This window comes from Mandrillus leucophaeus, unplaced genomic scaffold (assembly GCF_000951045.1).
Source record: "Mandrillus leucophaeus isolate KB7577 unplaced genomic scaffold, Mleu.le_1.0 Scaffold727, whole genome shotgun sequence".
Taxonomy (NCBI): domain Eukaryota; kingdom Metazoa; phylum Chordata; class Mammalia; order Primates; family Cercopithecidae; genus Mandrillus; species Mandrillus leucophaeus.
The window spans coordinates 976054-989562 of record NW_012107886.1 but is presented as its reverse complement, the minus strand read 5'-3'; the positions used below and the strand labels follow the sequence as shown (position 1 = coordinate 989562).

At 38.6% G+C, this 13509-nt stretch overlaps 1 protein-coding gene and 1 long non-coding RNA gene across 2 annotated transcripts in view; one reads left to right on the top strand and one right to left on the bottom strand.

The window, feature by feature from the left end:
- The window catches only part of ITPR1 (inositol 1,4,5-trisphosphate receptor, type 1), a 354179-nt gene extending 350473 nt beyond the window's left edge, over window positions 1-3706 (top strand). The window contains exon 61 of the mRNA XM_011965454.1: window positions 2357-3706. Coding sequence (XP_011820844.1) covers window positions 2357-2443 — 87 coding nt within the window. The 3' untranslated portion in view covers window positions 2444-3706. The remainder of the gene's footprint in view (window positions 1-2356) is intronic.
- The window catches only part of LOC105528642, a 42647-nt gene extending 29477 nt beyond the window's left edge, over window positions 1-13170 (bottom strand). The window contains exon 1 of the long non-coding RNA XR_001004388.1: window positions 13018-13170. This is a non-coding gene — a long non-coding RNA (uncharacterized LOC105528642). The remainder of the gene's footprint in view (window positions 1-13017) is intronic.
- Between the last annotated feature and the right edge of the window lie 339 nt (window positions 13171-13509).

Here is a 13509-nt window from a genome sequence, read left to right as displayed (position 1 = left end):
AAATGAATAGGGCTGCTACCTGAGATATCAGGCTGCGGCTGTGGAAGTGAAAAGGAAGCCAGGCCACCAAATAAAGACTCCTTTGCTTTAAAGTTTAAGAGAAAGACTAACCGACAAATTGAAAAGTCAAGGAGAGCTGATTTAACAAACAGGGATGAAAATATGCATACTAAAAGGTCATCTCAAATACAAGTAGTTATTTAAAGCAAAATTACAGGGGGAAAGAGTCTTAATGGCCAACTTTGACATTCAACTTTGAGTTGAAAGATCTCAGCAGCTTTAAATATAAGCTTCGAGTAAAGTATCCTTCAATAAGGGTTGAGCACACCAAGATTTCTTTTTTTTTTTTTTTTCTTTCCCCAAGACAAGACCTCAGTTGCCCAGGCTGGAGTGCAGTGGCATCATCGCTGCTCACTGCAACCTCTGCCTCCCAGGATCAAGCAATCCTCCCACTTAGCTTCCCAAGTAGCTGGGACTACAGGCACATGCCACCATGCCTAGCTAATTTTTTTTTTCCTTTGATAGAGACAGGGTTTTGCTATGTTGCCCAGGCTGGTCTCGAACTCCTGGGCTCAAGCAGTCTGCCCATCTCAGCCTCCTCAAGTGGTGGCATTACAGGCGTGAGCCCACTGCACCCGGCTGAGCACACCAACATTTCTAAATGACTTTGAACACTTGAGATTATCCAAATTTAGCTAAGTTGTATTGGATTCCCTCTCAAGGTTACCTGCCAAGGGAAGGGTTGTGGGAGAAAAATCTGAGCTAAACATCTGAACTATCAGGCAGTAAGATGAATGAATTACTGGCATTTTAACCTAATTGTGAATTTATTTCATGTGTCATATTAGGTTCTCCTTCCTGAGCTGAATCTGTGGATACAGTGTAGTGTGTAACACTTCCTTTAAAGATGTCACTCACCTAAGGAAACTTCAGGGGCTAGCTGGAATTTCCTAATCCATTTCTTCATTAAAAGCTTTATTGAAAGCTACCTTTTGGAAATACTAAGTCCTTGTAAATCTTCCCATCTAAATTATAACAGAGAAAGCATTTCCACAGGAGCCTAAAAACAGTATTTTGATTTGAGAGGATAATGCTAGTTTTGAAGAAGAAAAAATAACCATATTAAAACTGAACCTAGGTAAATTAGTCTTATTTTATGTTCTCTCCAGATATTTTGTACCAAAAATTAGTTCAAGTGAAAAGTGAGATTAAGGCATCTACTATGTGACAGATGCTGTGCTGAGAAATTTACATATAACCTCGCAATTCTCCACCAATGAGCTAGGAATTATCATCCTGATTGTATGGATGAAAAAACAGACTTTGATAAGTTAAATGACAAAACCATAAGAAAGTAGGTCTGATTCCAAAGACTTTATTCTTTTTACCCTAATTCTTCTACAATTTTAGGAAGCTGAAAACATAGGAGTAGGACCTTAACCCACTTGTAGACAACAATTTTTTCTAATATATATTTCGTGCAGCCTTTTTATCTCAGTTGACTTGAATGCTCAGCCTTAAATCCAAAACTAAGACTAACTACTGGGTTAAGGAAAATCTTAATACAGAGGCAGAAGTATGTATGCCATCAAATACCTAAAACAGGTCTAGAGACCCATCAACATGAGAATATATTTAGTTCAGCAACCAAATGAACAGAATCAGCTTCTTGTTTGGGGTTTTGAAAGCACTTTTTCATTTGAACTAGTCTTAGGCAATGATCTCACCTGACCTTAAGCAAGCCTCAGTGTCTACTGGGTGGCAGGAAATAGATAACATGAATGGCCACAGCATTATTTACAGCATTTAATCATTCTGGACCTCAAAGAGATTTGAGAACATTTCTCATTTTCCTAGTTGTGGTAGGTAATTTTTTTTTTCTCTAACCAACTACTCAAGAATCATTGAAGAGAAAAATCAGGACCCACTGAAAGAGTGTGGACATAAGCCCTCCCTCTCAAACCTAGGATTGTAAACACTGCTTTTCTTGATAGTATGGCGTGTTGTTACTGTCGTACAAAGCCACCATTTTCCGATGAGTCTTCAAATCATTTGGAAATGGATTTGGGAAACAAGAAAGAATCCTGTGCTTTTATTGTTTTTTGTTTCTTTGTGAAACAAGTAGCAAGCAATACTTCTGAACGTTACACTGCATGACTAGGTCACAGAATTTCCCATTCTGCCTAAGAAGATGCTCTTTTTGAAGTGCTGTGTGTTTGATATAGCGATGGTACACTATTTGTAGAAAGTGGGTTTCAGTATAAACCATAACCACAGAGGTAAATCTATGGTTCAGTATGCGATTTGACGTACAGGAAGTATCTGGGTCTAATGATGAAACTTTTTAACTTTCCAGATGACAGAACAAAGGAAGCAGAAACAAAGAATTGGTCTTCTAGGACATCCTCCTCACATGAATGTCAACCCACAACAACCAGCCTAAGCAAATGAAAAAAAGGAATTGTATTTACCTTTTATAATTATTATTAGTGTGGGTATGGCTAATGAGTTCTGATTCACCCACGAAGGTTACATTTATGCTGAATACATTTGTAAATACTCAGTTTTATACCGTATGTATATGATTGCTACTCTAAAGGTTTGGATATATGTATTGTAATTAGAATTGTTGGCATGATGACATTTCATTTGTGCCAAAAATATTAAAAATGCCTTTTTTGGAAGGACTAATAGAAAGCACCTGATTTGCACTTGAACCAGATTATAGATTTAAAAGTATATGACATGTATTTTGTATTTAAAACTAGAATAGCCAGTATTTATGTTTTTTATAAAACTGTGCAATACGAATTATGCAATCACAATAAATTTGTAGCTCCCGAGTGTCCTAAAGGGAGTGCACATCTTTGAAGCTGGTGTGTTAATACTATGTAATAAATGGTTAATTATCAAATGATGCTGCTGCCAAAATTATATTAATAGTGAGTTTCAGGCCCCTGGGCATTTTGTACCATGTAATTATCCTATGGTGATGCTGTTTCTCGTTGTTAGTGGCAGTAGTGCCTCCGTCTCCTAGTGATAATGCTCCAAGTCTATGAACTGTTAAATCAGCATTCATTTTAAGAAAAGCAACTTTAGTTTCAAAGATACTTTTAAGCTTCTAAATTGATCATTTAAACTATTTCTTTAAATAAGAGAGCCAAATTAGAGGCTCATACTTTAGCTTGTGAAGAAGATAATGAATTTTTTAAAGGGAACTTTTTATGCAATGTTCAGGATAAATGCATACTGCTGGCCAATCAGTGTCATCTCCTGGGTAAATTTTGATGTCACGTTGTAAAGATATGCATAATTGATGGTTTCTAGATTATCTAGTCCAAACAATAGTTTATTTTTTTCTTCATTTGAACCAACATGCTACAGTAGCTAAGAAGTATTAAAACTATATACATCCATATAAAGATGAAATATGAACTATCTCATTAGAAGTCATAGTTGAACACAGACATATTATTCTTCTGAAAGAGCCACCTTTTATTTGTCACATGATTTCTTTTCTTGATGGATGAAAAGTATGAAAGGAAACTTTTATATCTGTTGCCTAGTTTTGTACATGGATCTCATTTTACAAGAGAATCTCTCTGCAAAAAAAAAGTTTAAAAATGCATTGAAAGCAGAGTTCTGAAATGAGTAAAGTTTGTAAATGCATATATAAAAATATTTAATAAATGATGCAGAATATACAGTGACTGGCTGGTGGCTTTCATTTGGCATTTGTGACTTAACTGCTATTCCAATTATATACTTTCTTTAGGATCAGTTTGAAGTACAATCGGTTTGATTACCAGGTTAATTCAGAAAATGTTTACCTGATTATTAAAAAACAAACTTGTTGTTATGACAACTCTGAGGAGAATTATTAGAACAAACATTGGGGAGTATTTAGTACAACATTCATTCATTCTTCGGGATCAGTGACTGCCAGCCAGGCTGTTGGGAGCATCCTACTAAATCTTTTGTCTCTTCTGCTTTCACTGGGGGATCTTTTATTTGCTGTATGCAATGTGGAAGTATCGGGAACAGCTGAAATTTGTTTTAGTTCATGCCCAGTGGTCAGGGTCCTTCAGCAGTGTGTAAAATGTTTTTACAGAGCCACCTCGCCTGTCCAAACGTAGTAAAACCTGTTCCCTCCTCAAATCAGTGCTTGCTCTGGCTGCTTTTTTTGACACTCATTTTCTCTGTGCTTTGGTAAATAATACCACCCAATGTTGGGAACTGGGTCAGGATTAAATTCCAGTTAAATGGCTAGTTTTGTAATTAATGCTTCTACTTTATAAATTTGATAACTTAAAAACAAATTAATTTTTTCCAGTCAGTGCAACCTGTCTCCACAAAATTTTTCCATCGTAAGGCAAGCCTAAGAGAGATACCTACTTTTATCTGTAAGCAAAATGGCAATCTATGCTAACCCCCACAACGCATGCGTTAGCTAGCAAGGACTTGCTTTTCCCCTGGGCTTTCTCTTTGATCTCTCACACTGCCCAGCGCAATGTGGCAGTGTGTGTGGTTTGTCTCCCAAGTCCCATCCAGTTCATTGGAAAATTCTGCATTGACATGCCAAGTTGCAGCTTTTACAGGTTTGTCATGTTCCGTTTGAATCCTGTCACTTAAGATATAAATCTTCATTCAGTGTGCCAGCTTCAGCAGAAAATAAATGGAATTGGAATGCCACTCCACCCTCCATGTAGTAGATCCTACCCTTGCAGTTTGGGTGTGAACACTAAAGCTAGTACAATTGAAACATGCAATTTGAAGTTAAAACTCCGGTGGCCTTTGATGTGTAATTGTAATTCTGCCTGCTTCCTTCACATTGTGACTTTCCGACACCTCTATTTTAAGATCAAGGTCCAAGTCACCTTCAAAGTTACCTACCCAGATGAAGAATTAGTGTTATCAGGGTGAAAGTACGCTAACATGTGAGAAAGCCAATGTTATTTAATTAAACCATTTTATTTAATATTAAAAGTTTGCTGTAGCACCAATTCAAGTTTCAAGCATTTGCAGATTTCCCTAACTAATCCATTTGTTAAAAGGTCTGGGAAATTCCATTGCACTTTTCTAACATTTATGGGATCTTACCCTTTCCATGCCCCTAAAATTGTGTAGTGATTACCCTGTTTCTCTCTACAAATAAAGCTTCCACTCTGTTGTCGTCCTAAAAGTCTAAATGATATTCCATCCTGTTCAAGTTTTCTCCTAGAGCTGTATTTATCTGTATTTACCCTGCCCCCAACATACAAAATATGACTTTAATCTCATTCTTTAAAAATTTGATACTATTCACTTAGTTTGCTTTCAAGTTCATATTCCTAATTCATTGTTCTTCATTCAGCCATTTTTTTTTTTTTTTTGGTTGTACTTTCTGGAAATGGATTGCTTGACTTTGCTCCTGTAAAACGTGCTCTTTCACTGTGTTTCACTGAGTACTTCCTAATATAAATTATAAAGCAAGCATACTTCATCTATGGATGCTAATCAACAACTCAATCTTTGCAGCAGCAAACTACACAAAGCTGTTTGGCTCCCAAGTCCCATCCAGTTCACTGGAAAGTTCTGCACTGACATGCCATGTACTAGTGGGAAATTATTAAGATATCCAGAGTAAATTAAGGAAATAACCTGTTAAAAACTCAATTGTAGATCTCTGTATACTTCTACTATAGACGGCTTGGATAAAGCGTTAATGGCAACGGCCTGAAAGTTTCTGAAAGTTATTTTAAGGCTGACAATGAGAACCTTAGACTGACTTTTGAGCAGCATGGAGGGAAATGTGCTCCTTCAAAACTATTAGGAGCATAACTACATACTTAGAGAGGTAGAGTTGGGTTTTTGCCAAAATAATTTTTTTTTTTTAACAGATTTTGGTAACATACGTGTTTGTTAGAAGACAAACTATATGACAGTAAAAGTCACCTTTACATAAGACAGAATATAATAACAAAGGACCCTTATTGAAGGCTCTTGAGACACTATATAGCAGAAGTGAAACTTATTTTAAATAAGATAAGAAATTGAGCCCTAAAGAAGTAAAGTAACTTGCCCAAGGACTCAGCTCCAGAATAAACAAAGATCTCCTGACTAAGCAAAATACAGAGAGCTCTTCCCACTTGCTATCTCCCTTCCAGAATGGGGATATCAGTAACGAGTTTCCCATAACAGTTCTGCGTTTACACAAAGCGCTCATGCAGAACTTTATTTGGTCCTACATGTGGAGCAGTACAGATTGATTTGTTTTTTCTTTTCAAATCTCTTTCATGAGATGATGGATCTACACATTAGAAAGTATTGACTCTGAATATTTTGTCAAGACCGAAAACTTTGTGGCAAAGATAAGCAGCGAGTGAGCTCCTAAAGTCTTTATCTTTCACAACTACAAATCTCGTGTATATAGCTCTTATATAACTGCATTTTTCAAAGGGAGAATCCATCCTCGGCCCAATCAAGGTGGCTTCTTCCTAAGGAGAATATGCAGGTGCACACTGGTGTCCTCTCCTACCACAGAAGTCAATGTTCATCGGCAAACTCTGCCTTGGTCTTGTTCCTTACACTAATAATTTAACAATCAACTAGAATGTTGGAAAACCCCCATAAAGATTTCAATTTTACAGAAAGTACCCAAAATTCCACTAGTTTTGCATCACAAAGTAGTGGTTGAAGTAAAGTTTTGAGTAAAACGCCGTGTGTGTGGTTTTTGTGGGTGGTTGCAGCTCAGAACAACGTTTAAGCCTCATCAATTATCTGACAGGAGAGAGTATGATGGCAATTTATAATAAGATGATTATAGTTATCATAAACATTTTTCCATCTCTGGTATCATATGCCACATTAAGCAACTCTTACAACCTAGAGGCCAATTCAGAAGCATAACAAGCCTTCAGGTCTGGAACCAAAAAACTCTACCAAAATCAAGAAAATAAAAAGCTGTCTACCTGGTGGGTTTTTATATTTGGTCAACTCAGACAATGCTGTGGAGTCTCCAGCTGCTGGTATTTTAAACTCATTTGGTAAAACAAATCTCTAGCTTAGTAGGGCGCGACATTAAAAAAAAAAATTACAAAAGGAACATCTTAAAATACTTTAAGGTCATGACAAACCAGTGTGAAAGAGAATCCTAACACCTAGAGACGAAACTGCATCATCCACCCAGCTTGGAGAGAAAAAAGAAAGCCAAAAACCACTATAGAGTAAGAATGCAGAGTTTGAGAAAACCCCTAAGGTAAATTCTGAACAACAACACAAAGAATCCAACAACATAAGAAGTGCATACTGTATGCAAGAACCACTAATGGAAAGAGTTTGCCAGCACATTTGTAATGACCTCACCACAGATGGTTAGGCCCAGGTAAATGGAACTTTAGACAATCCAGGAATTTAAACAATTTACTCCTGAGCATAAGTCACATACTTACCACCTATGGTATCTCATAAAGTCCTATGAGAAGCTTTTTGTAAAAGTTCTCTGCAGAAAAACAATTAAGGTTTGGTATAAAACTGGGACAAGGAGACCTGAACCACACAAGGCTTAGGTACCAGGTCTATGGCAGAGTCCACATGGCAACATGGTGGAATGGAAAGAACATGGGCCTTGAGGTGGATAAGAATTCTAATACCATTTCTGTCACTGAAATGTTATAACTTTGAGCAAGTTACTAATGATTTTAATGTACAGTTCCCCCTTCTCAAGAGTAGAGATGCTACCACATACTTCTTTGGGCAGTAATGGGCATCAAGAAAGATAATCTGTACCAAGTTTGGCATACACCTCATACGTTACTTCCCATTCCTTTGCAACATAACCATTTCCTTTTTCTCATCCCTATCCACAATCTCAGCTAACTATTGCATGACCAAAAGCTTCTTTCTGTTCCCACTAAATGGGTCTGATGTTACTACTGTGGGATCCTAAATCTACATGTCTTAACATGACATATTTGGGCCACATCCAGTCATTTAAAAAATGTTTATCTTTATGTCCAAATTATGTTTTAACTATCAGTTTGAACCGAATAAATTCATAAAGAAACCTCTCATACAGCTTATGACTTCCAGATAACTATTACATTTTTTAGCAGTGCCGGATTCAAGTCTGACTTCTCTTTTCAAAATATTCAGTTTGAACCAAATAAATTCATAAAGAAACCTCTCATACAGCTTATGACTTCCAGATAACTATTACATTTTTTAGCAGTGCTGGATTCAAATCTGACTTCTTTTTTAAAAATAAATCTTGGGCCAGGCACAATGGCTCATGCCTGTAATCCCAACTCTTTGGGAGGCCAAAGTGGGTGGATCACCTGAGATCAGGAGTTCGAGACCAGCCTGGCTAACAATGACGAAACTCCGTCTCTACCAAAATACAAAAATTAGCTAGGTGTGGTGGCGCACACCTTTAGTCCCAGCTACTCAGGAGGCTGAGAAAGGAGAATCCCTTGAACTCAGGAGGCAGAGGTTGCAGTGAGCCAAGATTGTGCCCCTACACTCCTGCCTAGGTGACAGAGTGAGATTCCATGTCTAAATAAATAAATAAAATAAATCTCTACAGCAAAAATGTTTTATCTTAGGAATGACAATGTATTTCCTTAGTTTCTGAAGTGTCTTCACTTATATTCTTATTTAAACCTCCCAACCTTATCAAGTAGATATTATCCCTGACATCTGAATGGTCATAAGTTGTACTATCTTAATTTAACGTTCAAATACAAATTCTATACCACGTCTCACATACCTATAGAAGACCCAGAGCCTCCTTAATAATTTCTTTCTGAGAGGGATCCTGAGAAGGAGCAGAGACCCCACCTTGGGGGCCCATGAGCCCCTCCGCAACCCAAGCATGAAAATAAAGGAAAATCTTGAATTCCTCCAAGGGCAATTCCAGGCACCTAGCTAGCCCTGAGAAGTAAATAAGCAACTTGTTAACCAATGAAGTAATATAACAGCAGGCTCGGCACAGTGGCTCATGATTTGGGAAGCTGAGACAGGCAGACTGCTTGAGCCCAGGAGTTCAAGACCAACCTGGGCAACATGGCAAAATGCCATCTCTACAAAAAATACAAAAATTAGCCAGGCATGGTGGCACACACCTGTAGTCCCAGCTAGTCAGGAGGCTGAAGTAGGAGGATCTCCCGAGCCCAGGGAGGTTGAGGCTGCAGTGAGCCAAGATCACACCACTGCACTCCAGCCTGGGCAACAGAGTGAGACACTGTCTCAAAAATAAAATAAAATAAAGTAATAGTAGCTTAAAACAATAGCCAAGGAAGTTAGAGTCATGAGATGTTTGGTCCCCTAAAGAAACTATAGATAGTATCTTAACATATGTCCTGAAGTTGTTTTTCAAAAGCTCAGACCACTACCAAAGGAAAAATGCTGTCAGCTGGCAGGTAAACCTCAGGTAATGGGGAACTGAGGACAGAACTCTGACCACTGTTCTTTGTTCTAACTTTCTTCTTGAAGGGCCTGGAGGAAGTTATTGCCCACAGGCCAGAGCTAACATTCTTTTCTGCTGACCTCAAATTTTTCGACAAAGGTTCACCTCCTTAAACAATTGCACATTAGAAAATCTCTGAATCCACCTATGATCTATGGGCTCCACCCTTCCACTCCAGCTCCACTTTGAGATATCCCACCTTTTTAGGTTAAACCAATATGTAGCCTCATGTATTGATTTATGACTGCCTGTAACCTCTGCCACACTGCCTTTAAAAACCCTTACCTGTGTAAGCCATCTGGGAGTTGAGGTCTTAAGCATGAGCTCCCTGACCCTCCTTGCTTGGTGCCCTGCAATAAATGCCTCACTTTCTCTCCCTGCAATCCCGAAGTCAGTGTTTGGCTTTGCTGCTCTGTGTGAGCAGACCCAAGTTCAGTAAGTAACCATTCTAAGGAGGGTGCTTACACCTTCTTCATGATCCCTTGTCACTGTTTCATCCTAAATCCTGATTCCAACCCAAGTATCTGTTCCTTCTCATCATCTCCCCTCTCTTTATTTCACTAGTGTGGACACAGCTCTCTCTCCTTCCTGTCCCCAAAGCACCATTATCATCTGGGCTTTGTGAAGAACAGATCTTTAGTGGAAGAAGATTACAATAAGGAATAGGAAACAACTTAAAATTGAGAATCAGCCATTAAAGCTCCCTCCCCCTTCTTTCTCACTCATGGGAGGAGCAACTTCTCTTCTCAGCCTGTTGGCAGGCAGGCATCTACTTTTTCTTTCTCACTTGCCTAAACAAACAAAAGCGAAACAAAACAATAACAGCAAAAACAAATCTTCCTTCCAGCCTCAACTGAAAACCAAAAATTCTTGTTTCTTTACTATGCAGAGCAATTTTAGCCCTCAGTTCCCAGTCATTCCTCTCTAGATTAGGCCTTTACCTTGGCCTAAAAACAAAAAAGGGCTATAATTCTGTCGTCCTTAGCTTCCACTTGCAGGGCAAACTGGCTTCTAAAATAGCATTTTTTTTTTTCCTGATACATCCCTATTTTACAGAACAAGAAATTTCTTTAGAAAGTTGAAGTGATTTGGGCCGGGCACAGTGGTTTGCGCCTATAATCCCAGCACTCTGGGAGGCCGAGGCGGGTGGATCACCTGAGGTTAGGAGTTCGAGACCAGCCTGACCAACATGAAGAAAACCTGTCTCTACTAAAAATACAAAATCAGCCAGGATTACAGAATTACACGCCTGTAATCCCAGCTACTCGGGAGGCTGAGGCAGCAGAATTGCTTGAACCCAGGGGGCAGAGGTTGCGGTAAGCCGAGATCACGCCATTGCACTCCAGCCTAGGCAACAAGAGCGAAATTCCATCTCAAAAAAAAAAAAAAAAAAAAAAAAAAAAAAAAAAAAAAAAAAGTTGAAGTGATTTGACCAAACCAGAACATTAGACCTGGGATTCAATGCCAGATCATCTGACCTCGTGTAGATTCTTCAGTATCCCAGTGGGAGGTGTCATCCAGCTATGTTCCTGTGTCTGCACCTCTACCTCCCCACCTTGCCTGGGGGATATATGTAAGATATCAGAGTTCTAAGAGATGCAAAGAAAAGTCAGAGTTCTTAAAGGCAAAGGCTGCAACTAGTTCATTTCTGTATTGTTAGTACCTAGCACAATTCTTCCCAAACAAAGAGGGTCAATGCCTTTGAGAGGTAAAAAAAGATTATTTTTGAACCCTCACTTAATCTGCTTGATAGTGTTGGAGCCAAGGGCAAGGAGGAGTCTTTCATTAAGGAAGGAATATCTAGCAGTGGCCCAAAAAGAAGGTGCCTTCTTTTTGGATTAATACTTGGTAGCAGGATTTCTGGATTTTTTAGTAAGTATGTTTATTTTTTTTTTTAACTTCAGTTGTTTTTCAAAGTGGTTGTACTGTACTCTACCCATGTCACTGATGACAACTGAACATCAGGCAGTCACTACTCTTTTTGCTGCTGACCATTCAATCCTATAAACTAACCATTAATCATAATGCCTCTGGCTCCAGTAACCCTGCTTCACAACATTCTCCATTTTGGTCCCTCTAACCAGGGGATCCCAATCCTTCTCTTCCTCCTTCTTTCAATTCTTATAACAAAGCTGTGATTTAGCATGGTCTCTATGAATGTGTAAATTCAGACCCACATATACTTTCATACTCCTCTCTCCACCCAACTCCCTTATGTAACAATGCTAAAAGATAATCCCTCAACGATCCAGGTAGTATTATGGCAGTTCTCAGATTATACCTGAAGAGACAGCATATTTAAGTAGCCTAAAGAAATTATGGCCATTTTGGATAACGAATAATTATAGTTCATTTATACATAAACCATATGTAAATCACTTGAGTTAGATTCTCCCAACCAGATTTAACAAATTTTAGTATTTCTGCTAATCCTAGAAATTTCATAACAGGCTAAAGGACTTAGGGATGGGTGGAAGTCTTTCATAGCCCTTTTTGTACCATTCCATAGTATTTTAATCTGGAACTCTGACATGCTTTGGATCTGTGTCCCCACCCAAATTTCATGTAGAACTGTAATCCCCAGTGTTGAAGGTGGGGCCTTGTGGGAGGTGACTGGATCATGGGGGCGGAGTTCTCATGAATGGTTTAGCACCATCCCCCCTTGATACTGTATAGTGAGTGAGTTCCCATGAGATCTGGTTGTTTATAAGTGTGTAGGACCTCCCGTACCCTGTCTTCCTTCTGCTCCAGCCATGTGAAGTGCTGCCCCACTGTTTTCCTTCCGCCATGATTGTAAGTTTCCTGAGGCTTCCCCAGAAGCAGAGCAGATGGAACCATGCTTCCTGTACGGACTACAGAACCAAGAGCCAAGTTAACCTTTTTTTCTATAAATTACCCAGTCTCAGATATTTCTTTATAGCAATGTGAGAATGGACTAATATAAACTCTCATAATTATGGGTAGAGTACAGTACAACCACTTTGAAAAACAACTGAAGTTAAAAAAATAAATAAATAAACACACTTACTAAAAAATCCAGAAATCCTACTACCAAGTATTAATCCAAAAGAAATGAAAATATATGTCTATACAAAAACCTGTAGGCAAATTATAAACAGCTTTATTAATACCACCTCAAACTGGTAACACACCAAATGTCCATTAACTAATAAATAAATAAACAAATGGTGGTACAAACATATAATGGCGATTGTGTGCAGGTGGCCCACAGCCCACACACCCAGGACTGCTAATGTTTGGGTTGACTCACGGTACCTTTACCCTTTTTAGCACATTCAGTGTGCACACTTTTTGAACTAAGTATTTCACAGAGTTAGGCAGGAGGGCAAGAGTCAAAAACCTGCTCACTAGAGAGCCAGGTAATGCTGGCAGTGAAACTTGAAATGATTTGTGCTCCTGATTTAAATAAAAATAATCAGTTGCCTGTGTTTTAGAACTTACAAATGCAACAGTCCTGTAGGTATGCTGCACTAGTTTCCCACTGTTGCTGTAACAAATTACCAAAAACTTAAAGGCTTAAAACAACAACACAAATTTATTATTTTACATACAGTTCTGCTTGTCCATGTTCCTTCTGAAGGTACTAGGGAATAATCCATTTTCTTGCCTTTTTCAGGTTCAAGAGGCTGCCTCCATTCCTTGGCTTGTGGCCTGACCCCATCTTCAAAGAGAGGAATAGCCAGTTGAGTCTTTCACACATTGCATCATTCTGACTCTGACTCTTCTGCCTTCCTCTTTCATTTATTAGGACGCTTGTGATTCCATTGGTCCAACCTGCATAATCCAGGAAATCTCCCCATCTCAAAATCCTTAATCACATCCACAATCTCCCTTTTGCCATGTAAGGCAACATATTCACAGGGTTTGGGGATGAGGACATGAACATCTTTAAGGAGGCCGCTATTCTGCCTACCACATTTGCTTAGGCAAAATCTAGACAGGTTAAAGACAAGAAAAACAAATCGCATATTTCTTTTCAACTGACGGATTTGAATACAATTAGGAAGGTCACATTTTCTCATGGTCCAAACAGGCTGAACAAG